General features: G+C 42.4%; 1 protein-coding gene across 2 annotated transcripts in view; it reads left to right on the top strand.

Annotated features, from left to right (window-relative positions):
- Window positions 1–27,953, top strand: part of AFF1 (ALF transcription elongation factor 1) — a gene marked incomplete at both ends in the record, with an annotated part of 202,174 nt that overhangs the window by 153,994 nt on the left and 20,227 nt on the right. For both annotated transcript variants that reach the window (XM_080697336.1, XM_080697335.1), the window contains 5 exons: window positions 1,155–1,206; window positions 14,528–14,582; window positions 14,707–14,744; window positions 16,952–17,108; window positions 24,117–25,034. In XM_080697336.1, the coding sequence (XP_080553462.1) occupies window positions 1,155–1,206; window positions 14,528–14,582; window positions 14,707–14,744; window positions 16,952–17,108; window positions 24,117–25,034 (1,220 nt within the window). The remainder of the gene's footprint in view (window positions 1–1,154; window positions 1,207–14,527; window positions 14,583–14,706; window positions 14,745–16,951; window positions 17,109–24,116; window positions 25,035–27,953) is intronic.

The following is a 27,953-nucleotide window of genomic DNA, read 5'->3' as shown; positions in this document are numbered from 1 at the left end:
CATTGCCCAACAAATAAGGTCGTAACTGCCCATCCTGGCATTCAGCGCCCTCTGAAATGGACTCTCCCCAGGGTTCTCCTTTCCAGATCTGGGTGGTTAAACTCCTCCTACTTCTTTACATCTGTTCACCCCCTTGCTTGAGGGTCTCCTGCATCATTCTATCAGAACCCCAACCATTCTTTAGGCGCCATCCATTTTATTCTTTCTCTAGTTGTTTTTCTTTGTTCAGTGCCAATAGCGTGACCATTCTCTGGATTCCAGGGACAGTAAATTTCTGCAATTGATTAGTGTGCTTGTCTCACAGTGCCTATGGTTGTAGGTATTTGTGGGTCCGTTTGATTTTTTTGCAGTCAACTGTGAGCTCATTGAGGATGAGGCTGGATGCCTTATACAGATTGCATTTACTGGGCAGATGCTGAGTACAAGAATTATTAGGGGGTGGGGGACTTGAATAGTGGAGGGACACCTGGAATGGAGATCATCGTCGCCAAGGGCAGAGGCTGTGACTTGGGAGTGCAAGCCCGTCACTGACAGATGTGGGAGTGGAGCAGGTGGGGCGAGAGCAGCCCTGTCACAGTGCTGCTTTGACACCATCGCTATCATTGAGAACAGAAGAGTCTCCCATGCATAGGACAGTTGCTGGCAACACGGGAGGGGACACTGCAAGCACTGTTTTTTAATGCTTCTGTTTTATTAAGGGTTTTTTGAGCCAGGCGTGGTGGCACACGCTTGTAATCCCAGTGCTTGGAAGGCTGAGACAGGAGGATCACACGGGTTCAAAGCCAGCCTCAGCTACTTAGGCTCTCAGCAACTTAGTGAGACCCTGTTTCCAAATTAAGTATAAAATGGGTCTGGGAGTATAGTCCGGGGGTAGAAAAGCCCTGCGTTCCACCCCCAGTACCACAAAAGAAAGGTTTGGTTTTTTTTTTAAGGGTGGGGGTTATTTGTTTCAGAACAGGCCTTCTTAAAGTGTTATGAGTATTTTCTTAAACTGGTGAGATTGTACTGAGCGCCACGGATAGCAACCTGGTCGACAGAATTTATACTAAGTGTTTAGGTAAAAGAGGGGACAGGGACAAGAAAGGAACTTGACAGCTAATAGGCTTATATACGTTTGTCATTGTGCTGTTCTGACAGTGTCTTCCTCCCCACAGAACAATACGATGCACCTTCAAAATCCCACCCTAATTCTCAGCAAGGAACCTCGTAAGTAAAATGCTTCCATTTATAGGGCATTGTGGTTTTTTTCCATGTCGATTCATTGCTTAGATTCTCCCCCCACCCCGCTTTCAAGTAATGAATTCATAAAATATTGCTGTATTGTAAAGGGAGGAAATGACCCACATTTATATTTGGATTACGTTCTATTGTAGATTTATGTACCATAGAAAAGTATGCTAAGGGGGTTTCTACAAAAGGTTTTGAGCTGTTATTTACATATGAATTGCAGAGAAAAAAAGCTTTGGTTTTTACATGTTCACTCTTAAATAGCCTAGTTTTTAGAAGTAAATTTCATGGAATATGAAATTTTCTGCAACTTTTTTGGGGGACCTGGTTTACGTAACAAGAACTAGTCCTGTTGTTTATATGTTCTTAACTGAAGCTAAGCAAGTCTAGATAGTTTGGGTTTTTTTGTTTTTTGTTTTTTGTTTTCTGGTACTGGGGATAGAACCCAGGGGCCTTCTACCTCCAAGCTACAACCCTAGCCCTTCTCTTTTATTCTTTATTTTGCAACAGGGTCTCACTGAGTTGCAGGGGTCTCACTAAGTAGTAGCTGAGGCTGGCCGCAAACCTCCCAAATGCTGGGATTGCAAGCGTGCACCACCACGCCCGGCTCTGTTAAAGATTTTTAATTCAGCATTTCTACAGTTTATTTCTTGAAGGTATTGAACTACTGCTTCATTGCTGTCCTACCATTAGCAGTGGCAACTACCACTAGGAACACCTGGGGAAGCCTCTTTCTCCTGCAGTATCTGTTTAGCCACTAACACTGTGAGTTGTTAGATCCAGCAGATTTTAGGTACTCCAGGAGTTGGTTCCAGCTTTCTTCTATTTTTAGTTACAATATTTGTTCCACATAGTTTGGAAGGTGGGGATTGCTGCGGTGTTTTTCTTCTGTTTTGTGGCACTGGGGGATTGCCAGAGGCGTTTTACCTTTGAGCTACACCTCAGCCCCTTTATATATTTTTATCTTGAAACAGTTTAAGTTACTGGCACTAGCTTTGAACCTGCAATCCTGTCTCAGCCTAACTAGTACTGGGATGCTTTTTTCTTTTTCTTTTTCTTTTTCTTTTTCTTTTTTTTTTTTTTTTGGTAGTGCTGAGGATTGAACTTGGGCATTCTGCCTTCAAGCTACACTCCCAATCCAAGCTTTTCATTTTTATTTTTCCTTTGGAAACAGGGTTTTGCTAAGTTGCTGAGGGCCTCGATAAGTTTCTAAGGCTGTCTTGCCATCTTTAAACATGCCATTCTCCTGTCTCAGCCTCCCAAGTACTGGGATTACAGATGTGCTGCACCACACCCAGCTGCTGCCGCAGTGGAGACAGGTATGGTGGCACATGCTTGTAGTCCCTGCCTAGTGGAGCCGAAAAGGTTATTTTGGCCATGGCTGACTATGGGACTAGATGAAGTCATTTTTCCTCAGTGCCTGCTCCTTGACGTGGTTTGTTTTTATTTCACCATAGCAAAATAAGCAAAAAGAACAATGAGATTTGTTCATAAAGCTAAATCATTGTAGCTTAAAGGATGGATATTTTGCTTGTTTGGAATGTACTTTAATTGTGGTGTTGATAAATGAGGACCTTTCATTTTCTTAATGGCCTTTACTAGAAGAAAAAAGTAACTTTGCGTCATTTACCCTCTTCCTTTTTTGTTTTACCATTTCTTTTACTGGCTCCTAGATTCAGAGAGTCTGGAGTCACGGGCTTAGATTGTACTTGGTCAACCAGCCCGCAGCTGGTGGGGCATGGAAGCCACAAATCTAAGTGCATCCATGAGAATTCTGTGTAAATTCCTCAATCTTTCACACCTCGTGCTTCTTTGCAGAGGTTGGTAGTCAAGCCCTGTAAATCACAAAAGGCCCTGGCCCTTATCTTTAGGAGCTTTTAGGAAGGGGGAGTTGAAGTCCCAGGCACCTGCTTAGCCATCAGAGTAAAGAGGAGTAGATTGGGCAGTGCAGCTGCACCAATTGAAGGACGGAGTCACGTCTCTGGCCTGTGGATGAAGGAAGAGAAGCCACTGGGTCTGCACTACGCCTGAGATGGCTTTCCTACTCAGTGCAAGGGGCAGTCCTCTCTAGTAGCATCGCATTAAACCTCTGAAAGTAGATGTGCTTGAATGCTGAACCAAGTGTACTTCTGTCTTCTGACATGTAGTGTTTTTTTTTTAATGAACATTTTAAATCAACATTATATAAAATTATCTAAAAGGAGATATCCATTACAATCCTAATAGATTTAGGGAAGAGGCAAAGCTGGGACCTGGTGGGGACGAGGAGGCAGAGTCATGAAGCAGAGTGTTACCAGGCCGGGCAGATCATGAGGGGCTCAGTGGTTGTATAGGTAATAGTGTTGGGGTTGGTTATGTCAAAATGAAAGTTACCTTGGCGGTAAAGGCATTACTTCTGTGAGCTGTTTTAATGGAGATTGGGTGAGAATGACGTCCTAATTAATTTGTAAAGTGCAGTCATCATTTCAGATTTAGTGTAGCAAATCTCGTATTTCTCGGGGCTACTTGAGTGGCAGGTGGAGGTGCAGGTCTAATGCACTCAGAACAACAGGAAGCATTCGTTATAGAGTCACTTATACTTTGCTCTAGAAAATCAATTTAGGTCTTAATGCCTTTTCTTTTGGAGTTATGAATCCTCAGGAACATGGAATAGGACGTATAAATAGAAGAAAGAGAAGCCCAGCATGGTGGCACACACCTGTAATCCCAATACTTGGGAGGCTGAGATAGGAGGATCGCAGTTTGCGGACAGCTTCAGCTACTTAATGAGGCCCTCTGCAACTCAGTGATACCTTATTTCAAAATAAGGAATTTAAAAAAGAATAGAGCTGGAGGTGTTGCTCGAGGTAGAATGCCCCTGGGTTCCATTCCTAGTACAGGAAAAAAAGAAGGAAGGAAGGAAGGAAGGAAGGAAGGAAGGAAGGAAGGAAAGGAAGGAAGGAAGGAAGGAGAAAGAGGAGCAGTAAATAATAAGTTGGGAACAGTCTGTATGAACTCTTAGGTGTCTAGACTTGGGGGCAGTAAGTGGTAGAAGGATGTAGGTATAAGAGAAATACATGCTGAATCCATTACTTTGATCTCTCTGTGTGTTAGGCTCTAGTTGTTTCTCAAGTGATGAGTCCCTTCTACGAAGCTCTGCAGGTAACTAATTAGCTAGGATATTAGTGCTGTTTGCCCTGGAGTTTAGAAGGGCATATTTATTTAAGGGCTCTTGGCTGTGGACTCTTTTTTCTTCCTAAGGTGTAGATGTGTGGAGTTCTCTGGGCAAAGTGCAGAAGTTTTCCTTTTTCTAGTGACTGTGTCCTTCATATAACTGTGGGCAGTTTCTTTCTGTGCAGCCAGGTTCAGATTATTGGTGTCAGTGTAGTTGTGAGCCTCCCAGAAAGTATAACACATTAGTATGAGAAACTTTTTAAAGCAGTGTGTGTGTGTGTGTGTGTGTGTGTGTGTGTGGCTAGGGATTGACCTCAGGGGCATTCTACCTTTGAGCTACCCCCACTCCGATTTTTTATTCTTTATTTTTAAAACAGGGTCTCACTAAGTTGCAGAGGGCCTCACTAAGTAGTTGAGGCTGGCTGTAAGCCTGGATCCTCCTGTCTCAGCCTCTCAGCCTCCCAAGTACTAGAATTATAAGCATTCACTACCAGTTTATGTGTTTTACTATAGCTAATATTTCCTCCCCAAACTGCTAAATCATGAAGAAGAGATGTCTTCCTTTATTTGTTTGTTTTTGCCTTTGAACTCATCAGCACATACTGAGAATAAGAAATCAGTTATTCTAGCAATTTGGAATTTTACTTGCATGGTAAATTGATTTTAGGGTGAGAGGAATATCTAGATATGAAGGTTTGGACTGGGATTGTTCTTTGACTTGGAGGGGAAAAAATGGCACAAAGTTAATAAAGGCTGGGATGAGTCGGACACTTTCTAAAGTGAACTTGAGCTTTTACCTTTTCTCGAAATAGTACTGGTTTTGAAATGTTTTGGTAAAGAACTAAGGTAGAAGCTGGGCGTGGTGATGTGCACCTCTAAGCGCAGTACTTGGGAGCTGAGACAAGAGGATTATAGGTTCACAGCTAGCCTCAGGAATTTAGCGAAGCCCTCAAGAATTCAGTGAAATTCTGCTTCCAAATAAAAAATAAAATAGGGTTAAGGGTGTAGCACAGAGGTAGAATGCCCCAGGGTTCAGTCCCCATCACCACAAAAAATTAAATTTAAAAAATAGAAACAAAGGCAGAGTCATTCTATAAGCTGATTGTGATATCAAATCATCGCATGAGGAAGTGAGCAGCAGCTGAAAATGCCCAAAATGTCCTTCAGACTTAAGTCAGAAAACTTGGTTTACTAATGCCAGTTAATTTAAATCATATTTAACCTACGGATATTTTTTTCTTTTATTTTGTAGATGTTAAGCTTATACTAGTTGGAGGAATTTTACCTGGACCCCTTATTTTGTTGACAGCTCTAACTGAAAGTACTCTTTTCTGATAATTATCAAAAGGAAATAGTAAAAAATGTCTTGTATAAAGCTTAAAAATGACTTGTCATTGAGTCACATTCCCATGCCTTATTCACAGTTCTTCTGTGCCCGAAACCAAACAGTGGTGCTAACCACTTACACATGTAGATAGATATTTGCCCACCTGCTCTAAGCCTCCCCCATCACAGAGCATCCTTAACCGTTCTTAGTACTCCACACCTGACGGTGCTGGAGAAGGATGCGCTTTATTTTCAAGTGATTGAGACTCCAGGTTTATGAGCTGTGCATAATTTTTTTGTAATCAAACTATAGAAAGAATGCTTTTATTTTCAGAAGGAAAAGTAGAGGTATAAAATAAAGGAGAATAATAATTAAAATTTTTATTTATTTTTTTCACTATAAGAGTTTAATGTTAACCAGAGTAAAGAGAAATGTGAATCTTTTGTGTGTGTGGTACTGGGGATGGGATCCAAGGGGCACTCTACCTCAAAGCTACACCCCAGACATATTTTTTTATTATTTATTTTGAATCAAGGTCTCACTGAATTGCAAAGGAATTTTTAAGATTGAGTATTAAAGAATTTCCATTCTCAGTACAAGCAAGTAGGACCATTCTGTGCAGTGTTCAAAATTCCATTTAGTTTAGAATTAGTCATAATGCACTGATATTTAGAAAATACATTTAGAAAATAATGGAATCTTCAAATGTAGAATTACCTCTTTTCCTTATTTCCACTGATGAGGTACTCTAATTTTAGGTCATGGTGGAATTAAAGGCTCTTGTGATAGTCTGTTTAATTATTGAATTAGTATTTTTCTAGCTTTAGTAAAAATATTACAGTCTCTTATAGGACAGTATTTGACTTAACATTATATATATAGTGTAGACATTTATATGTTGAAGGAATATTCTGGTGAGGCTATGAGATGAGGCAGATTCTAAGTAATTTTTTTTTTTTTTTTTTTTTGTGGTACTGGGGACGGAACCCAGGGGCCTTCTACCTCTGGGCTACACTCCCAGACCTATTGTATATTTTATTTGGAAACAGGGTCTCACTAAGTTGCTGAGAGCCTAAGTATTTGAGGCTGGCTTCAAATCTGCTCAATCCTCCTGTCTCAGCCTCCCAAGTGCAGGGATTACAAGCGTGTGCTCCCATGCCCAGCTTTATTATTTTTTATTTTGAAACAAGGTCTCACTGAGTTGCGGAAGGCCTCACTGAGTTGTAGCTGAGGCTGTCCGTGAACCAAGATCCTCCGGCCTCAGCCTCCCGAATGCTGGGGTCTGGGATTACAAGCATGGGCCACCATGCCTGGCCACTGTGCTGCTTCTCCAAAGGCATTTGAAAACCCAGGAGTTAATTCTTTAGGCAGTGCTGACTTTGGAGGAGCTCCTTTGCATATGCAATAACTGCTTTCTAGGGGGCTCTTAAGGGTCTGTTTTTGCCTCTACCATAAGTAAATGACCCTAGACCAACTGAAGCATGGATTGAATCATCCAATTAGATGTTTTAATTATCTCAGAATCTGTTAGCCTTAAGGGCATTTTGTACATTTCACCCTCTGTGGGAGGCTAGGCTATTAAATCAAGGTTCTTCTTTTACAAAGATATTCATAGTCATTCTCACATTCATTTCTTTTCCTTGCTTCCCAACCCCCCTTTCCAAACCCCCTCAAGGGCCTCCAGGATCCGAGTGCAGTGGTGCACACCTGTAATCCAATACTTGGGAATTAGAGAATTACAGGTTTGAAGCCAGCCTCAATAACCTGTCCTAAAATAAGAAAAAGAGCAGAGGGTGTGGCAACTCAATGGTAGAGCACTCCTGGGTTAAACAAACAAACAAACAAACACGCCACCAGGACCCTCTATGTTTACCCTTTCCTTCCCTGATCCAGTGCTTCCATCTGGCCACACTGGCACCTGCTGTTTCCTTGTCTCTGGCCACGCTTCCCACTGGATTTGCCTTGTGCCCCTGTGCTCCCTCTCTTCCCGCAGGTCTGTCCTGGGGCCGCCCCATTAGTGCAGTCTTCCTGAACTACCCTGTGTGTAGCAGCAACCCACAGCTATCCTTTCTGTTTATCCCTTTCTCCCTCCATAGTTTTATTACCCACTGGGGATATGGGAATTTTAATCTCTCCCTCCTGAGGCTATAAGGACCACAGAGCAGGGATCCTCTGCTCTGACTTGTATCCACAGGGTCACTGTGCCTGACATGTAGCAGAGCTCCAAATAAATAGGGACTGACACTGTATGAAATGGACATGATTCTAAATAAGAATTGTTGTAGACGGTTTCTAATCGATAATGTCACTTGTCATGTTTATTGATTTAATCTTATTGACTTGACTTCACATTTTCCTTCATGTGTACTCTTGATTTTTCCCGTTTCCTTATTTGACCTCAAATCTTCATCCATGGATTTTTTTGTGCGTGTATGTGGTACTGGGGGTGGAACCCAGAGGCTTTCTACCTCCGGGCTATGCTCCCAGACCTATTTTATATTTTATTTTTGAAACAGGGTCTCACTAAGTTGCTGAGAGCCTCACTAAGTAGCTGAGGCTGGCTTCGAACCTGTGTGATCCTCCTGTCGCAGCCTCTCAAGCGCGGGGATTACAAGCATGCGCCACCACGCCTGGCTCATCCATGGATTTTAAATAAATATTTTTCTTTCTCTCCAGCAACAATTTCTGCCATACCAACCATTTAGCTCTTATACCATCATAAATCATGTGCTGAGTTAGTTTCCACTCTAGCTTTTCACCCTGTAATCTCCTCTAGACTGCCATGAAATTGAGCTTGCCTTCTGTCTACTGTTGCCCTTGGTAGAGTTCCTGTTACTTAATGTCCCAACTGCTTGAGAGCTGCTTTTTCACTCTTTAATTACTGTAGATGGAGCCCTCTTCATTAATCTGCAACTTGCCAACAGCTTGCAAGGCATTTGAAATCCTTATTTCTGCCATACCTCAAAAAGAAATCAAAGTGTGATTTAATTAAAAACTCTGGGAGTTACAGCAGTGGTTCAGTGCCCTCCTCCTCTTTCCTGCACTGCCACTGCCTATCCATCCCCAAATATATTTCAAATTTGGGAGATTTGATAGATAGACAGATAGTACTAGGGATTGAACCCAGGGGCATTCTACTGCTGAGCTACATACCCTCACTCCTATTTTATTTTTATTTTGAAACAGGATCTTTCTAGGTTGATAAGAGTCTCACAAGTGATGAGGTTGTCCTCCAACCTGCGATCATCCTGTCTAAGCCTCCCAAGTACTGGGATTATAGGCGTGCACAACCACACCTGGCTAGATTTGGAAAATTATATAAATTTTCATGATTACAAGAGGTTTCTGAGAATTACCTTTTTGTACTGTTGTAAGCACACCTAATACCATGATTATGATTTGATTACAAGTAACTACTTGAGCTGGCCTTCACTTACTGTTTCTCAAGTAAAATGATCCTGAGAGGTGGTAAGCCAAGAAACAAGTTTAGTTAAATGGTTTTTGGGTTCTGAATTGAGATGTTGCAAAATATTGGCAATGAAAGCTTCAGGCAAGCACAGGACTAAGAAACCGAAAAGAAAGCGAGGCTTGTCTCTGTGTCTGTACAGTGATAATTGTGGTTACTCATGGAAGCCAGCCTGCCACAAGCTGTGCAGGCCTTCTCCAGCTTCTCTAAAGCATCGGCGTGGGGCACACACACACTTGTATAAAGCATCTGGAGGACTGTGTGTAACCTTGATTTGACAGGTTTTATCTAACCAATAGGGTAAAATGTGTTAAACCTACATGGTAGTTCAAATGGTACTTTACCTGAGCGAATTGGCTTCTTTTGAACAGCAGCAAAGTATGATGCCCTATGCTTTGAAATAACCTCCTTGATTGGAGTCTGGAAGTGAAATGTGTTATTTGACCAGCTAAAGTATGTAAGGTTTAATTTACTACCATAAGGGGAAAATAGCAAATTTATTTTATTCAACAGGATAGTTACTGTTTTATTTTAAATGGAGGTCTTTGTTTTGGCAGACTCTGGAACTCAATTTTTTTTCTGTCAAGTTTTCTAACCTTTGTGTCATGTGTTGGGCAGAGCAAGGGGATCTTGTATCCGATGGAACAGACTCTGAGTCCATGCTCTGAGTCCAGCATGTGCCAGCTTTGTGATCCTGGGGGGGTTAAGTGGCTGTTTTCCTCATCCGTAGACTTTGAGGGGGTGGGCGCAGCCAGTGCCTCTTAAGGTCTGATGTAGTGGACATGGCTATACGAGACTGCTACTTAGTCAGCTGAAGGGCTGCTCTCACTCAGCCAGCTCTTTAAGATACCTAAAAACACAAGGGACTTGGTCCTGTCCCAGAAAATTCATGTGTGAGGAAGAGGAGGCACTTTCTTTGGGCTTTCTGTTCTCCTGGTCTGGGTTCTGTTGCCATGAACAAGATTGGGTCTTGGAGTTTCTGCTTCTCGGTGTGTGCAGAGTGGCTGTACGGGTGTGCTGTACTCCATCTCTTCACCTGTCCCATTCAAAGGCCATTTCTTCGCAGACAGCATGTGCTCTGCCTCAAATATAATTGTTTGTGGGGCAAGCAGGGGACGTTAACAGCTGATTTCTTTAAAATTGTTTAGTATGAGCCAGGTATGATGGTACATACCTTGTAATCCCAGTATTTAAAAGGCTGAGACAGGAGGGTTGCAAGTTTGCAGTCAGTATCAGCAACTAATTGAGACTTTGTTTCAAAATGAAATAATAACATAGGGCTGGGGGTGGGCTCTAGCTCAAAGGTAGGACCCCACCATTCAGTGTAATTCAGTCTCTTCCCCCAAAATAATTGTTCTTTATTTCTTAAAACCCTTCATTTCTTCAACTATATAGATTCAATTTTTTAAGTCAAATGCAAGTCATGATTAATTTTCTCCTTTATCAAGACTTGGTTATAATCTTTGAAGAATATATATATATATATACACACACACACACACACACACATATATGTATGTATGTATGTATGTGTGTATGTATATATATATCACATAGATTTATTTATTTTTGCAGGTCTAGGGATGGAACCCAGGAGCATTCAACCTCTGCGTTACACCCCCAGCCCTATATTTTTATTCTTCATTTTGAAACAGGGTCTCACTAATTTGCGAAGGGCCTCACTAAGTAGCTGAGGCTGTCCACCACGCCCAGATGAAGAATATTTTTTAAAAGCTGTATATGTTGAGCTGGGCGTGGTGGCGCACGCTTGTAATCCCAGCCTTTGGGAGGCTGAGACCGGAGGATTGTGGTTCGCGAACAGCGTCAGCTACTCAGTGAGGCTCTTTGCAACTCAGTGAGACCCGGTTTTAAAATAAAAGAATAAAAATTGGGCAGGGGGTATAGCTCGGAGGTCAAATGCCTCTGGGTTCCATCCTTAGACCCCCCAAAATGAATAAATAAATAAATAAATAAATAAAAGCTGTAGATGTTAGTATATGTTTCTTGTCAAAAATTCTAGAAAATATGTTTTTCCTCAGTCCCCTCCAATCTCCCAATAGCATGTTGGTATATTAGTCACCTACCTCTGGTGATGTAATATAGCTTGGTTTCTGATAGGTTTTATGGTTATTATTGATTAGGTCAGCAGACACTGATAATATACCTGCTAATTTTCATATGAGATACATTCATTCATTTTTTTCTTTTTGAATTCCAGTACTGGAGATTAAACCCAAGACTTTTAAACATGCTAGACAAGCTCTCCGCCTCCAAGCTACATCCCCAGCCCTTTTCATTTTGTTTTTTGATACAAATCTCATTATGTTGCCCAGGCTGGACTTGAACTTGGGATCTTTCTGCCTTAGCTTGCCAACTAGCTGAAATTGTAGGCATGTACCACCATGCCAATTGAGATATATTTATTCTTTACCAAATGAATTACACGGATGGAATCCAGAGGCATTTGACCTCCGAGCTACAGCCCCTGCCCTATTTTTTATTCTTTATTTTGAAACCGGGTCTCACTGAGTTACAGAGGGCCTCACTAAGTAGCTGAGGCTGTCCATGAACCGCGATCCTCCTGTCTCAGCCTCCCAAATGCTGGGATTACAAGCGTGCGCCACCATGCCCGGCTACTCATGAATTTTGATGAAGTGAAATACTTAGTGTGTGAATGCCAGCTACATCTTAAATGAGTGATAGGTTTCACCTGACTCTGCTGGCCCCCTCCTTTTTGAGTCCTTCTTTGTAGGTTGTATCTTTTACAGTCTTCTCTGAGAGGTCACTGTCCCTGCCCTTCAGGTCCAAAATATCCTTCTGTACGTACAGGCATATTTTATTACTGTCTACATAATTCTGTAAAGGAGAAATTTCCAGAATTTGGCTTAGCATTTTCATGGTACCTGCTATTCCCCAAGATCAAGTGGAGCTAAGAGCAAGAGCCAGAGCATCTCCTCTGTGCTCTGACTTAGTGTAGGAGAGCATGTTCATGGAAGTCAGGTGTTCTGTAGCTATGAAAAAGGTAAGAGTTTCTCAGTCCTCCACTTGCACTGGGAAGTGTGGGGAGGTTACGTGGTCTTTCATGTCACAGAAAACTGAAGCAAATCTGTTTTACACCAACAAACCCAATGGCCAAGAAACGAAAAGGCCCATTTGCGTACTTTTGCTGTTGATGATGAATATTGAATACACTTTGCCAGATTTTTTTTCCTGGTTGTATTAGACCTTTTTTGCCACAAAGACAAATCATTTATCCTTTGCTTTGTGTCTCCCAACCAAGCTGCCATTCTTGGCAAAACTGTTGAGTGACTTCTCTGCACACCATTATGATTGCTAACTCCTGAGTCTTACAGACTGAAGTCTGTTTTCTAGCCTTTCTAAAATACAGCTTTAACTTCTATTTGATAAACATTGAGCAAGATTTACATTTATAAGCAACTAACAGTTTAGAAATTTACCACAAGATGTTTTTAGTTCATTTGTCGGTGAAAGCAGCTCCTTGGCAGAACTTCCATGTTGCATGTGGGCGGTCATTTACAAAAGAGCCAAGTTTTATCATTTATTTTCATTAGAAAATATAATGTTTTTTTAACCAAGATTTCCCCAAATAGCCATGTCTTCTTACTTCAGTTGTAGTGGTTTTGTAGCAAAATTTGTTGGTCAGATTATTAAAGAGGTATTTTTAGATATACTGAATGATTTTTTTTTTGTGTGTGTGTGTGGTACTGGGGTTGGGACCTAGGGGTTTTTCTACCTCTGGGCTATACTCCCAGACCTATTTTATATTTTATTTGGAAACAGGGTCTCACAAAGTTGCGGAGAGCCTAAGTTGCTGAGAGGGAGGCTGGCTTTGAACCTGCGCGATCCTCCTGTCTCAGCCTCCCAAGTGTGGTGATTACACGCGTGCACCACCACGCCCGGCTTATGCTGAATGATTTTAACTTCTAATGTAGTTAACTTTTTGAAGCATCAGTAATTCTCAAGTCGATTTTCTTCCCCTGGTTTTACTTAAAACATTTCCTCAAACAGTCATGCTGATAAAAATGGGGAAAGAGGATGGTAGTGATAACTTTCAGTCCTTTGATATTTGGGAATCTTCATGAAAGGAATTTGAGGATGGGAGGCGGCGTTAAAATTTGAGGAAACACATATAGGTTGGAAAATGTTCGGTTTTACGATTAAGACTTGTCATAAGCCAGAATGTGTAAAGATCTGTACTAATATATATGTTAGAGAAAATGAAGTGACTTTTTTAAACCCCCACCGGAGCAGTTGCAGTAAGGTTAAAATTTACTCTTTTGATAATATCAGCACAGTTAGCATCTCCCCCTTTGATTAGTGAGTGTTGAGGGAGACAAAAGAGAATAAATTTTTACATGTGAGAAAAGGAGTTTGATATTGATAATGTTCTTGGGACATTCTTACTGTATTACGTTATTATAACATAAGATGATTGGTGACAGTTGTGTTGTAGTTTCAGGTATCTTACCATGTGTTTAATCGTTATGTCACATTTTTTGTGTGTGTGTGGTCCTAGGGATGGAACCCAGGGGCATTCTACCTCTAATCTACATCCCCAGCCCTATTTTTTTATTCTTTATTTTGAAACGGTCTCAGTGAGTTGCAAACGGCTGCACTAAGTAGCTGAAGCGGTCTGTGAACTCAGATCCTCCTGTCTCAGCCTCCCAAATGCTGCATTACCAGCGTGCGCCACCACGCCTGGCCTTACGTCACACTATTTATTCCTGCATATTCTGAGTACTTTACATATATGCAGTCAAAATTAATTCATATACTCGTTAATAATGTGTTCTAATTCAATTACAGACCATGGGAACAAACAGCTGGAGTATATTGTATCTGTCTGTCCTTTTTTGTCTTCCTTGTATATATATATATGTTTTGTTTGTGTGGGCCCTGTCATTGCTGATTAGGGGTAAGGTCTCAAGCAAGAACTCCCTGTCTGGTAGGGCTGTTTTAGTGTTCAGTACAGATGAAAGGTTGAGCTTTGAGATGCTAAGAGACTTGGACTGAACTGTTTTCATGTAAAACTATAAAATTTACATTTACAGGAAAAATAAAGCTTTATAGGCGGGGGTGAACCTAGGGTCACTCTACCTCTGAGGTACACTGCTGGCCCTCTGTTTTATTTATTATTTTGAAGCAGGTTCTCCCTAAGTTGCTGAGGCTAACCCTGAACCTGAGATCCTCCTGTCTCAGCCTCCCAAGTACTGGGATTATAGGGATGAGCCACCATGTCTGACAAAAATAAAACATTTGATAAAACTTAATCCTGTCGCACCCCTCTTTTGTATCAAGTTCTCTGACTATGCTGTCTGTTCCGCCCACTCCAGGGTGCTGGAAGATGACCTGCAGCTCAGTGACAGCGAGGACAGTGACAATGAGCAAGTAAGTTCTGTGCACGCCACGACACCAGGCGCCCTTTGAAATCCACCCAGCGTATCGGAGCTGCTTGTCCTAACCTGTTTTTTGTTCTTTCCTGGTCCTTCTCCCCCTTATTGTGAATGCCTAGACCCCAGAGAAGCCTACTTCCTCATCTGCACCTCCAAGGTACCGTCTGTGGGTTCTCCCATCCTATAGAAAGTTTGCATATTTTGACCAAATCAGAAAAATAGAGTCTTGGCTTAGTCGTAGCTCCTTCAAGGGGAAGGAGATGGAGGAAGTGCCGGTTTCATATTCTGGCAGCTTCAATCAGCCACAGGGAGGTTGTTACCCCTATAAAAATATACCAGTCCTGCACACTCCTCCATTAGCAGTTTAGATGTTAAAAATATTTGAGAATTTAAAAATTAAAACAATTTATATGCAGCATTGGGTATTCAAATGTTTGAAAAGTTATACCAAAGAACCCAATATTTTTATGAAGATTTACGGCATTGTTATCATTTATAAAGCTAAATTTTGTCTAGAACTTGTTTTCTGCTCTGTTTACCTATATGTTTATATATTTATATAAATAGAGATTTATGCTGTAAATCTGTATGAATTTTCAAATTGTTTCAGCTGCTGTAAATAACCTGCAGTACGTTTTCATGCACTGGAAAATGGGCTCTGTTTTTACTTTGTAAACCAGCCAGCCATATTTTAGAAACACGTGATGCTTTAATTTTTGAAAATGGGAACCAGTTGAGCTACTTTCACAATACTTTCTTCCTGGTGATGAACTTAAATAACTTAATATGACACATACCTACTTTTCATGGACAAAGAATAAAATTATTTTTCTCCCCGAAGATGCGCTTGTGCATTCAAAGACAAGATCAACAATAAAGGCTCTGTTGTAGTTAGTGTGTAGGAAGCCCATGTTATTACACAGTCTTAGCGATTTGTAAGGTTTGCTTGTTTATATCCAATTTGGCCAGTATTTCTAGTGGTTCTTGTTGACTCATAAAGTACGACAAAGTAGTTTAACCTTAAAGTGAAGGAAAAGGAAAAAAAAAAAAAAACATTATGGGGGTAAGTTAGAGACAGGCGTGCAGTTGCCTCTGACACCACCAGCCTAACCTCTGTGGCCGCCAGTGTGGACAGGGCCAGAGAGTCAACCTGGCATTTTATATGAGGAGATTGGGTAGTGTTTTAGTGTCCTAGAAGTATCCCAACTAGTGATTGTATATATTTAATAATTTCCATTATTAAAGAGATTTCTGGTGTAAATATTTTAGGTAGATTTGGAAGCTTTTAGAATTACAATGAATGATTTAGCTTTTACTATCTAGGGCAAGGTTTTAAGATTACCCATGCTTTGAAATTCTACCCATTTCCAGCAGTGTGAGCAGTGCTTTCTAACTGACCTACAGTATAGCTCTACTGTTTAAAATTAGAGCACTTATCTCCAGAAAGAACGGCCCACTTTATTATTCCACTCAGGATACTTGTACAGATAATTTCTGAGAGCTCACCTTCCAGAGGAACATTATTACAAGCCGGGCGTGGTGGCGCTCGCTTGTATTCCCCGCGCTTGGGAGGCTGAAACAGGAGGATCGCGCAGGTTCGAAGCCAGCCTCAGCTACTTAGTGAGGCTCTCTGCAACTTAGTGAGACCCTGTTTCCAAATAAAGTATAAAATGAATCTTGGAGTATAGCCCGGAGGTAGAAAGCCTCTGGGTTCCTAGTACCACCAAAAAAAAAAAAAAAAAAAAAAAAAAAAAAAAAAAAAACACCCAAAAACAAAAAACAGAGGAACATTATTTATATTCAATGGTCTTTGGTTACTATATGGGTAGTTCTCACATAGTCAGTATACGGAGATTTTTTAAATTTAACTAGTTGTTGTTTGATATATTTATTATATATATATATATATATCAGGGGCCAGCAAACTTAAAGGGCCAGATAGTAAATATTTTAGTCCCGGGGGCTGTGTCAAGTTTCATATGAACTATTCATCCTTGCTTTTGTGGCCCCAAAGCCTCCACAGTCCATAAAAGAATAGGTGTGGGTGTATTCTAATAAAACTTTATTTAGAAAAATAGGCAGTCCACCCAGGCTGTGGCTTACCAACCCGCCATACGAACATCCAGCATCTAACCTAGATTTCAACGAGCTTGACAGTTCCTTTAGAGGAAATTCAACAGCCTTCTTTATTCTGCAGTTTCTTGATGAATTTGGGGTTTTTTAAATCACCAGGGCCCCTCTCTCAACTGTATGACCAGGTCATACCGAGGCCTTTTTGAGTCGTGGGCAAACGGGTGGGGGGTGCAGGGGGAGGCCTGCGCCTTGCACGGTGTCTTCTAATTTTACCCTGGGGTTGCTTTGCAGTGCTCCACAGTCGCTTCCAGAGCCCGCAGCATCAGCACATTCCAGTGGTGCAGAGTCAGAGAGCACCAGCGACTCTGACAGCTCCTCAGACTCGGAGAGCGAGAGCAGCTCAAGTGACAGCGAGGAGAATGAGCCCCTAGAAACCCCGGCTCCGGAGGTACAGTGCCCCCCTCCAGAAGGCTGCCCAGGACGGCCGCATTCCGTCCCGTAGCACTGGAGCTGTGCTGTGGGCCACTCGGACCCCAGATCTGAGCAGTTCTACTCCACCAGCACCGCTTTCATGCTCCTGCACCAGGCAGAGCCATCTGTTTCTGTGTATTTATTCCTCACCAAGTATTTGGCAGTGGCGATGTGGGAGCGGTGTCTCCCCTCCCTTGGTTAAAATGACAGGTTCTCCTCCCTAGTTGCGAGCGTTGTTTTGGAGAGCAGCTCGTTAAGCATGTTTGCACACCGTTTTCTTTTCCCCTTCTTTTGAGAAACTTGTTTTCAGTAGCTGCTCTTTTAATATTAATGAGAATTCTTTGGGAAGTTTTAGGAATGCATGAATTAAGGAAAGCAAAAGGAGACCGCCTGATTTAGCAAAGTGCAGGAAGGCAAACTAGAAAATAAGTCATCAGTTCTATTTTTGAATGACTAAAAGCTGAGCAAAAATTGATGGCAAAGTGGTTTCACCAGGGCTTTGATTCTTGCTCCCTTTGGCCCACGTAAATCAGAGACAGCGGTGTTCACTCGTCACCCACCCTCAGGAGAGCCTGCAAAGATGAGCAGACTGTTAAGACGGAAAATCTCAAGCATGACATTTACCTAGAGAATTTATGCTGTGGATCAGATGTTGGAAACAAGAGATTGTTAGTAACAACTAATAGGATTGCCAAATAACTTTAAAACTTAGGAGTGTAGAAATAATGCTAGAAAAGAGGATAGTCATGAAAAGGGAAGACAGTCATACTCTTGGGGAACAAGCCAGCCACATAGAGAAAGCTCTGCGTGTTTGAGAATGCCAAGAAGGGAGACCTTCTGGTTAAGAAGCTTTGAGGTTTTCTGTGTTCATCTTTGCTGCTATTCAGAGGGAAGGCGATTCCCCTAGAGCATTAACCAAACACATCTGGAGATAACGCGGTGAGACTTAAGAGGCTTGTGTGAGGGCAAGTGAGGGAGGCTGAGAACGTTAACTGGGTTGTCATTTTTTTGTTAGATCGAGATCTATGGTACAGAATAAATATTCAACTTTATTTGGAGTGAACATGAGTCAGCATTAACTGTTCTTGAAGTACCTTTGGATTTTAAAAACTACTCTGTGTGTTTCAAGGGCTCTTTGTTTCTTTGTATGATACTAATTGCTTTTGAAATAATTATTCTATGCCTCAGGGAAAGAACGCTGGATATGCTATGCAGACAAATTGCATGATGGTCACTGTTAATGCTTACGAGATCTTTGCTTTATGTTTCACTTTCTTTGATAAAAAAAATCTGCCTGGCTATTAGATTATTGCTATAAGAAATAATTCAATTTAATAATAATGATGGTACAGGTATAGCTGAAGTTACAATTAGAAAAGGTTTTTTTTTTTTTTGTTTTTTTTTTTGTACTGGGGTTTGAACCCGGGGATATTCTACCTCTGAACTATACCCCCAGACATTTTTATTTTTTATTTTGAAGCAGGGTCTTGCTAAGTTGCAGAGGCTGGCCTTGAATCTGCGATCCTATACTGGGATTACAGGTGTGCACCAACATGCCCTGCTTGGAGGAAAGGATTTAGTCTAGTGTTTGTAGTAAGAAGACATGTATCTCATTGCTCAAGTAGTTACTAGAATAAGTTGACATTTCTTAGAAAATAAATGCTCCCACTCTGCTTCATTTTTTAAAATCACTTTACTAAAGAGGATCATATTTACATGTATGCATTGATATGCAAATCTGGGTTTGTGCAGGGTTCCTATATTATATACCGAGGCTCATCTTCCCAGAAATATTTTCTTGGTTTAGGTTAATTTCCCTAGGGTATTTAACTACTTTTCCTCCCTTTCAAAATAAATACCTGCAATTATTAGTAAATCTCCTGAGTTAGTTGAGAATTCCAAATATCAGCCACAGATGCTTGTGTACCTTTCTTACCCACTTCCATGTTTAATACTGAGAAGCGTGGTATCTGTGTCTCCACTCTAGCTCCTTCCTTTAGTGAAACAGGCCCAGGGAGGTCAGGAGACCTGGAGCTGGCCACGCTGGCCACCGGCCGCCGCTGCACCAGCTGCCTTGGATTCTGTTTCAGTGTCTGTTTTATACCGTGAATCAAAATGTAACTCTCAACTTTTCAAAATATGTGGGACACATTGCCCTTCTGCTACTTAAGAAAAATCCAGAAAACATTCTAGGTTATTCAGGAATCTGCTTAGTGTTGAAATCTGTCTGTTGTCCACTCCTATGGTAGTAAACTGCCTTACGCTGATTGCCTCTTACCTGGCTGTCGGGACTCTGTCATATATTATTTGATTCAGTCCCCTCATTGGCCCTGTAAGTCTAGTAGTTTTTCTTTTGCCTGTAGAGAAGTAGCACAAAAATTCAGACCTTGAGCCACTTAGCTCTAAAATCTACTTTTCCTTTAGTGCATCTATTTTTCCCTATGTTTGTTTCATTATAAATACTTTTCCTTTTCTTCTTAAATATTGTGCTTATATTCTCCACAACTACGAAGTTTTATTTAAAAAGTAGATACAAGCCACTTGTAATTCCAGTACTTAGGAGGATGAGATAAGAGAAGCACAGGTTCAAGGCGAGTCTCAGCAACATAGTGAGATTCATAGCAATGTAGAGAGACTTTTTTCCTTCTTTCCTTTCCTTCCATCCATCCTCCCTCTCTCTCTCTCTCTCTCTCTCTCTCTCTCTCTCTCTCTCTCTCTCTCTCTCTCTAGTGGTACTAGGAATTGAACTCTGTTGCATCTACCTCCGAGCTACACCCTCCGCCCTATTTTATTTCTTTATTTCTTTATTTCTTTATTTTTTGTGGCACTGGGGATGGAACCCAGGGGCATTCTACCTCTGAGCTACACCTTCAGCCCTATTTTTTATTCTTTACTGTGAAACAGGGTCTCCCTGAGTCGCAAAGGGCCTCACTAAGTAGCTGAAGCTGTCCATTAACCATGATCCACTTGTCTCAGCCTCCCAAATGCTGGGATTACAAGTGTGCACCACCACACCCAGCCCTTGATTTTTATTTTTGAAGCAGGGCCTTGCTAGGTTGATGGAGAGTCTTACTACTTGCTGAGGGTAGCCTGGAACCTGTGATCCTCCTGTCTTAGCCTCCCAAGTACTAGGCTTATAGGCAAGCCCCACCACCCAACAGAGACCCTGCTTCAAAACCAAAACTTAAAAGGTCTGGGGTTGTAGCTCAGTGGTAGAATGCCCCTAAGTTCAACCTCCAGTACCAATGAATAAAGGAATGGATAAAAGAATGAATATATTATACACAGCCAATACATTATTGAGAGCCTGAATTCATTCTAAAATACACTAATCCCCTGTCAGTTTAAGAAATTAGGAGAGAGAAAGAAATATGTGGCCAGACATTTATTAAAATACTTTAAAAAGTCATGTACATTTTTTCCTACTTCTAATTTACTGTGTTTGGATTGGGAATATGGAAGAAAGGGTGGGGAAACAGGAGAAATGAAAGGCCCAACTTGGATCCTGTTTGCCACTTACTCCCTTAAAAATGATAGTACAATCTATTTAAGATCAGTACCTTATGCAAACATCTCCCCAGCTGGACACTCAAACTATTTGACTTTAGAGGAATTTTATCCATTTTACAACTTTATACTGGAGACACATAAAGGATTGCCCCAACTTTCTCTTTATCTGGGCACACGGACTCAGGTACCCTGAAATTGGGCCATGGGCCTCCCTTTTGGACTTGTGGACTGCAGTGGAAGTTAATGTGTTATTTCTGTAACCAGGACATTCCTTGAGGGACTGCCAAATGTATCTCAAGACCGTCCTGTTTTGGGGTTGGGGAGAGCTGTGACTTACACCAGCAGTGACTTTCACTTTGGGTTCATACATAAGTTCTCTTCTCAGGTGCATATCAGTGATGGGGCTGCAGTTGTAAACACAGCCAGTAAATAAGATAGTCCATTCCTTCCCTGGAGAATGCTGGGAAAGATTGGGTTCTGACAATACTGGAAAGTGCCGGATCTTACTGCCTGGTTCCATCAAATAACCTTAGTGGACCAACACTCTAGAAAATCATGCTTGACAGCTAGGTGTGGTGATGCATGCTGGTCCAAGTACTTGTAATCTCGTACTTGGGAGGCTGAGACAGGAGGAATATCTCAGGTTTGAGGACAGCCTCAGCAAGTCATGAGACTCTCTGAGACTCTAGTGAGACCTTGTTTCAAATAAAGATACAATAGGGCTGGGGGTGTAGTTCAGAGGTAGAACGCCCCTGGTTCAATCCCCAGTACCACTAAAATTTAAAAAAAAATTTTTTTTTTAATGTTTGACAAGTAGGTGTTTTGCTAATGTTTTCTCTTCCCGTAATAATTATCTTGTCCTATTAGAATAATGACTGCATATTTAGATTTACATGTGACAAAAATCCCTGACACATGCTAGTATCTTTCTTGTTCACTGTCTTTATTCCCTGAAATCCAAATGAGAGCATGGATTTAGAGTTGATAGAAGTGTAGGAGGCTACAAAGGAGATATTTATAAGAAGCGGAAAGAAAGGAAATGTACAGTTGCCTTTCTGTCTATAGTATTCTACCTAGTCTCTCAAAATTTCTTTTAGTTCAATACTATTACAAATACACTAAGCCCAAACTACGTACCTGCCAAAATACTTTTTTATCCTATCCATATATATTTTGCATTGTTCTGCATTGTTTTTACAGAGGTGAGTTATGTGATACAATTTACTTGGGTCAATTATCAGCAATCTTCTCCATAAAAATCTTCTACCTTAGGGCTGCGAGTAGAGCTCCGTTGCCAAGCACTTGCCTGATATGCACAAAGGTGGCCCTGGGCTCACTCCCCAGCACCATAACACAAAACAGAGCCTTCCACCTAATGAAGTGGCCCCCCCTCTCCATAATCTAATCAGTTACATATTTCCCCTAGCTTCTAATGCTTTGTGTATTAGTCATTCAGGAAAACTACCTGTCAGGATAGATCTTTAAAAAAAAAAAAAAAAAAAAAAAAAACATGTACCAGGCCATTGATGTGTGTCCTTTAAAGTAAAATCACACGCATTGTATTGGACACTGATATTTTTCTATATGATATAATATTTATAGCACTGAGCATCAGGAACAATGGTGGACATCTGTAATCCCAGCAACTCTGGAGGGTGAGGCAAGAGGATCTGAAGTTTGAGGCCAGCCTATGCTACCCAGCAAGGCCCTGTTTCAAAAAATGAAAAATACTGTTGATGTACCTTAGTGGTAGAGAGACACAGGAGTCAATCTGTGGTACCGTTACAGAAAATAAAAAGCCATAAGCAAAGGAAAAAATATTTGATGTATGCAAGACACACAATATTACACTTTGGAGATGCAAGTGATTCTGTTAAGATCGTGTAGCCTAGTTGGAGAGACATAGTGTGTACATCCATAGTTCAATTAGTAACAGTGGTTTAAATAACAGTTAAGATAGCCGGGCATGGTGGTACACGCTTGTGATCCCAGCACTCGGGAGGCTGGGACCTGAGGATCGCGTTTCGCGAACAGCCTCAGCTACTTAGTGAGGCCCTCTGCAACTCAGTGAGACCCTGTTTCAAAATAAAGAATTAAAAAATAGGGCAGGGGATGTAGCTTGGAGGTCAGATGCCCCTGGGTTCCATCCCCAGACCCCCCCCCCAAAAAAAAAAAAAACACAGTTTAGATACCTTAGTCAAGGACTTGTACTGATTTTGTACAGGAAATCAGCAAAATCTCACTGCTCTTAACTATGTGCTCTGTAGTCCCCCTGTGTCTTGGAAGCATTAGATGATATTTCAGACCAGGTTGTGTCTAACAAGAGACTTAATGTCTGAATTTAAAACTTGTCTAATGTCATTCCACTCAGCTCTTTTTATCAAGGTGTAAAATTTAAAACTCAGTTAATAACTGTGATACACTGCTGGCCTTGTCACATGCATAGGTTAATAATGTTTTAAAGTAAATTAGAAAAATGAAATCAAAAAGTCTTTAAAAAACATTTTCAAATTAAAATCTTGTCAAAGAAAGGATAAATTGTGATGCCCATGGACAGTCACTGAAGCTAGTTCATTCATTAGCTGCCTTCTGAAAAGCCTTAATAAAAGGATTTTTTTGCCGGGCGTGGTGGCGCACGCTTACAATCCCCTCGCTTGGGAGGTGGAGACAGGAGGATCGGGCTGGTTCGAAGTCAGCCTTGCTGGTTTAAGAGACTCTGTTTCCAAATAAAAAATACATATGTTCAAAAATAGGTCTAGGAGTGTAGCCCAGAGGTAGAAGGGTTTCCAGGAACCCCAGTACCACAAAAAAAAAAAAAAAAAAGTGTCAATTTGAGCCAGGCCTGGTAGCTCACGCTTGTAATCCCAGCATTTGGGATGCTGAGACAGGAAGATTGCAGTTCGCAGATAGCCTCAGCTACTTAGTGAGGCCCTTTGCAACTTAGTGAGACCCTGTTTCAAAATAAAGAATAAAAAGCAGGGTGGGGGAGTGTAGCTCAGAGATAGAATGCCCCTGGATTCCATCCCCAGACCTGCAAAAAAAAAAGGGGGGAAAAAGTGTCAATTCTGTTCAGACCATACCATGATTATCCTCTGAACAAATGATTTGTATTACAAAGATTTCTTAGTAGTTTTTAGTGACCTATTAGTCAATGTCTACCATCACAAAAATTCCCAAATCACTAAAATATTAAGGATTGTTTTAAGCGTTGTTACAGAAGCTGTCTTAAAATAATTTGAGTGTGTGCATGTATGTCTACAAAAATATTTTCTTTATACCATTATGATGTATAAATACATTGCACCAATAAAAAATAAAATTAAAAAAAATAATAATAATTTGAGGAGGGTAGACTCAAGAATCTATGCTCGTAGGATCACTACAGTTGCCTGTCCCAGGACAATCCTGGCTAACTCACACAAAAGGCCAATTTTTATGGGTTAGTTCACACTTTTCTGTGTTTTCTTACTTTTAGCCCGAGCCTCCGGCCACAAACAAGTGGCAGCTGGACAACTGGTTGACCAAGGTCAGCCAGCCTGTGGTGCCCCCTGAGGGCGTGGGCAGCACCGAGCCCCCACGCCGGCGCCAGGAGCTCAAGGGTGGCAGCGACAGCTCTGCAGGCCAGGAGCATTCCGAATCCAAAGATCCTCCCCCCAAGAGCTCCAGCAAAGCCCCCCGGGGCCCCTCTGAAGGCCCCCACCTTGGCAAGAGAAGCTGTCAGAAGTCCCCTGCGCCCCAGGAGCCCCCACCTAGGCAAACAGTGGGAACGAAGCAACCCAAAAAGCCTGCAAAGGCCTCAGCCCAGCCAGAGCCCCGGGCCAGCCTGCAGGTGCATAGCGAGCCCGGACTTCTCCCCTACGGCTCCAAAGACCAGATCTCCAAAGATAAGCCCAAGGTGAAGACGAAAGGGCGGCCCCGTGCTGGAAGTAGCCGAGAGCCCAAGCCTACCGCACCCAGCGAGAAGAAGAGCAAGAGCTGCCCCTCGGCCCCCTCCAAGGCACCTTTGGGCCCGGAACCCACAAGGGACAGCGCGGGGGACAGAAGCCCGGAGCACCTGGCCCTTGTACCGCTTACGCAGAGCCAGGGCCCGCCCCAGGGCAGCAGCAGGACTAGTGGCTGCAGGCAGGCCGTGGTGGTCCAGGAGGATGGCCGCAAAGACAGCCTCCCTTTGCCTTTGAGGGACACCAGGTTGCTCTCTCCTCTCAGGGACACCCTGCCCCGACAGAGCTTGGTGGTAAAGATAACCCTCAACCTTCTCACCCACATACCCCAGCCACCCGGCAAGGCCAGCCGCCTCAAGGTTCTGGAAGAGAAGCAGCTGTCGGCAGGGAGGAAGCAGGATCCAGAGAAGAGAAGCTCAGACCCCTCCAGCAAGTTGGCCAAAAAGAGAAAGGTGAGTGGGGAGATAGCCTTTCCTGACTCCATGGAGCTCTGGCCTGGTGGGTGGGGATTCTCAGATTGGCTCTTACCTAGACCTAGTTCTGAGTTGTCTTAGAAGAGGCTGGAAGTCGTTATTCTAGTGAGATGCTCTGGGCTCTTTCTTCCCTCTGTGCCTGGGCTCCCCAGGCTTCACGAACACTCACTGGAGAGAATGGATCCTTTCAGCAAAAGGGAGCATTTGGAAGGCACATTTTCATGTAGTCAGTTAACGCTGGGAATTACCACTTGGCTCATTAGGCTTTGTCCTAGAAATTAAGATCTTATGTGAAATGAAAGGTTAGTTGGTATCCTGAGTTACCAAAAGAACTGCTCCATACGATTTTATTTCTATAGTATGAGCTTTTTAATACTACTATTACATCCATAATTTTTATTTATTTTTGTGGTAACAGAGATTGAATCCAGGGGTACTCTGCCACCCAGCTACACTGTCAATCTTTTTGTTATCTTGAGTTAGGATCGTGCCAAGGTGCTGAGGCTGGCCTCAAACTTGAGCGTCCTGCCTCGGCCTCTGTTCTATCCATATGTTAACTGATGACCCTGTAGAGCCTCAGTAGAGCCATTAAACATAGGTTAGGATATCTTGTTGAGAAATACAGGCCACTGGGTCCATTGCAAAGTGCCATACAGCTTTCACTTTTTCTTTTTTTCCCACCGATTTTGGAGACTTTCATTTCAGGAAGGGACATAATAAAGGAAAAAAAGACCTTGCATTATTTAAGACCCTCTGATACTTGGGCATACCACTACCTGTGTTAATCTTCTTTCCTTCATTCTGACTCACTGAGCTCTGGATTTTTTTCCTTCTTTGTGACAATGACAGATTAGTGTTTCCACAGCAGCATTCGCCAGCCAGCCCTCGCACAATCCCGAGACAGGCACAAGAAGGGCCAGCTCGCTACTGCTTTGGCCGAGTAACATTTTTAACACTCTCATAAGTAAATGAAAAATGTCTTACTCAGCTGTGGTGGAAGTTGAGCTAAGAATAACAGAGGGAAAAAAAGACCATGAAACCTGCTCTCATAAGTCTGAGATTGGACCGATTAATCCATTAGGTTAAAAATAAATCACGTCTTTAACAATCAGTAAAGGGCAACTGTTTTCACCAGAACCTGGTCACGTGAGACACAAGATTGTCAGCAGCCTGTCGAGCGGCTGGGATCGAAGCTCACTGGAGATGTCGCTTTAGATAGAGAGAGAGGGCATATTTTAATACCAGAAAGCTTTTTTTTTTTTTGGTGGTACTGGGGATGGAACCCAGGGGCATTCTATTTCTGGGTGACAGCCCCAGCCCTATTTTTTATTCTTTATTTTGAAACAGGGTCTCGCTGAGTTGCAAAGGGCCTCATTAAGTACCTGAGGCTGTCCACAAACTGTGATCCTCCCGTCTCAGTCTCCCAAATCCTGGGATTATAAGCATGCGCCACCACGCCCAGCTGCCAGAAAGCTTTTAAAACCTTATAAATGGAATAGGTATGTTTGTGCAAAGCACAAAGTTTTATGAAGAAAAGTGCATTGGAGCTGCTTTGAAACAGTGTACCTGCATCCAGTCAGTGTCCCTGTGAAAACAACAACGATACACAGGTTTCTCCCCCCTCCTCCTCCTGGGAAGTCTTCTGCCACCCGGATCTCTTGGCTGTCATGGTTTCCTATGGTCTCCAGGGCTAGTCCCCAAATGCTGACTCCCCAGGTGGAAATGTGACTGAAGGTCCCTCAGCCTACTTCATCCCCCCTGAGCAAATCTAGAAGTTTGCTCTCAGCTCTAGCAAGGGGAATGTCTAGCTTTCCTTTGGCTGTAACAGCTGTGCTCTTTAAAAGCCATCCCCAGGTTTTGGCTGAGCTTCTTAACGGCGGCTCATTTATCTTGAGAATGGAAAAATAATGATCACCCCCGTCTTCATCAAGTACACGATTTCTTTAAGAGCTCTGGCAAACAGCTGAAAGATCTGGCCCCGGAGAGTCTATCTGTCTGAAATACTGATGGGATCGAGGTCCGATCCATTGGTTCCAAACCCTGGCTATAGTATCGTTACCTGGGAAGACCTTAGCAGTGATGGCCGGTTGCCCTCCCCCCACTGGTATTTTTGAAATCCCTTCGGTAATCCTAATGTCTAGCAGGGCTGGGAACTGCGAGAGTAGAGCTTAACCACAGGGCCCCAGATTGCGCAAAGCATCCTAGGTGTGCCTCAGATGTGCCGCGTTCAGACAGATCTGGGCAACCAGGAATGCTTGCCTGTAAGTGTGTCATTAGTTAGCAATCTTACCTAGAAGCTCTCAGGTAAATAAGTATAAAAAGCAGTCTGCTGCGTGAGCAGTGAATCTTTTTGAATCAGGGTCTCTTAAGCCAGCAAGGCTGGCTTTGACCCAGCGCGATCCTCCTGTCTCTACCTCCCAAGCGCGGGGATTACAAGCGTGCGCCACCACGCCTGGCTTATATGTCTTTTTTTTTTTTTTTAATTATTTACTGCTAGATTCCAAATGAGGATGGTATTCAACCTATTCACCTCCAGTCTTTCCCTATGGGACAGGCTATCCCCTTCTCCTCCACAGTACTACGACTGTTTCTTCTGTGCTTCCTGTTTCCAATGGACAGCCTGGTCTGGGGCTGGTCCCTGTGGCAGAGGGAAGGTTGTTTGCTACATATTTTTAAAGCTTGGATGAGAGCTGGGTGTGCTAGTGCACACCTGTGATCCCACTACTTGGGAGGCAGAGACAGGAAGATTGCAGGTTCAAAGCCAGCCTCGATAACTTAATGAGATTCTGTTTTAAAATAAAATAGATAGTCAGGCGTGGTGGCACACGCTTATAATCCCGGTACTTTGGAGGCTGAGCCAGGAAGATCGCAGGTTCGCAGCCAGCTTCAGCTATTTAG

The sequence above is a fragment of the Muscardinus avellanarius genome (assembly GCF_963383645.1).
Source record: "Muscardinus avellanarius genome assembly, chromosome: 6".
NCBI classification, from domain to species: domain Eukaryota; kingdom Metazoa; phylum Chordata; class Mammalia; order Rodentia; family Gliridae; genus Muscardinus; species Muscardinus avellanarius.
Note: the sequence above shows the minus strand (reverse complement) of the source record. Positions and strands in the feature narration are given on the sequence as shown.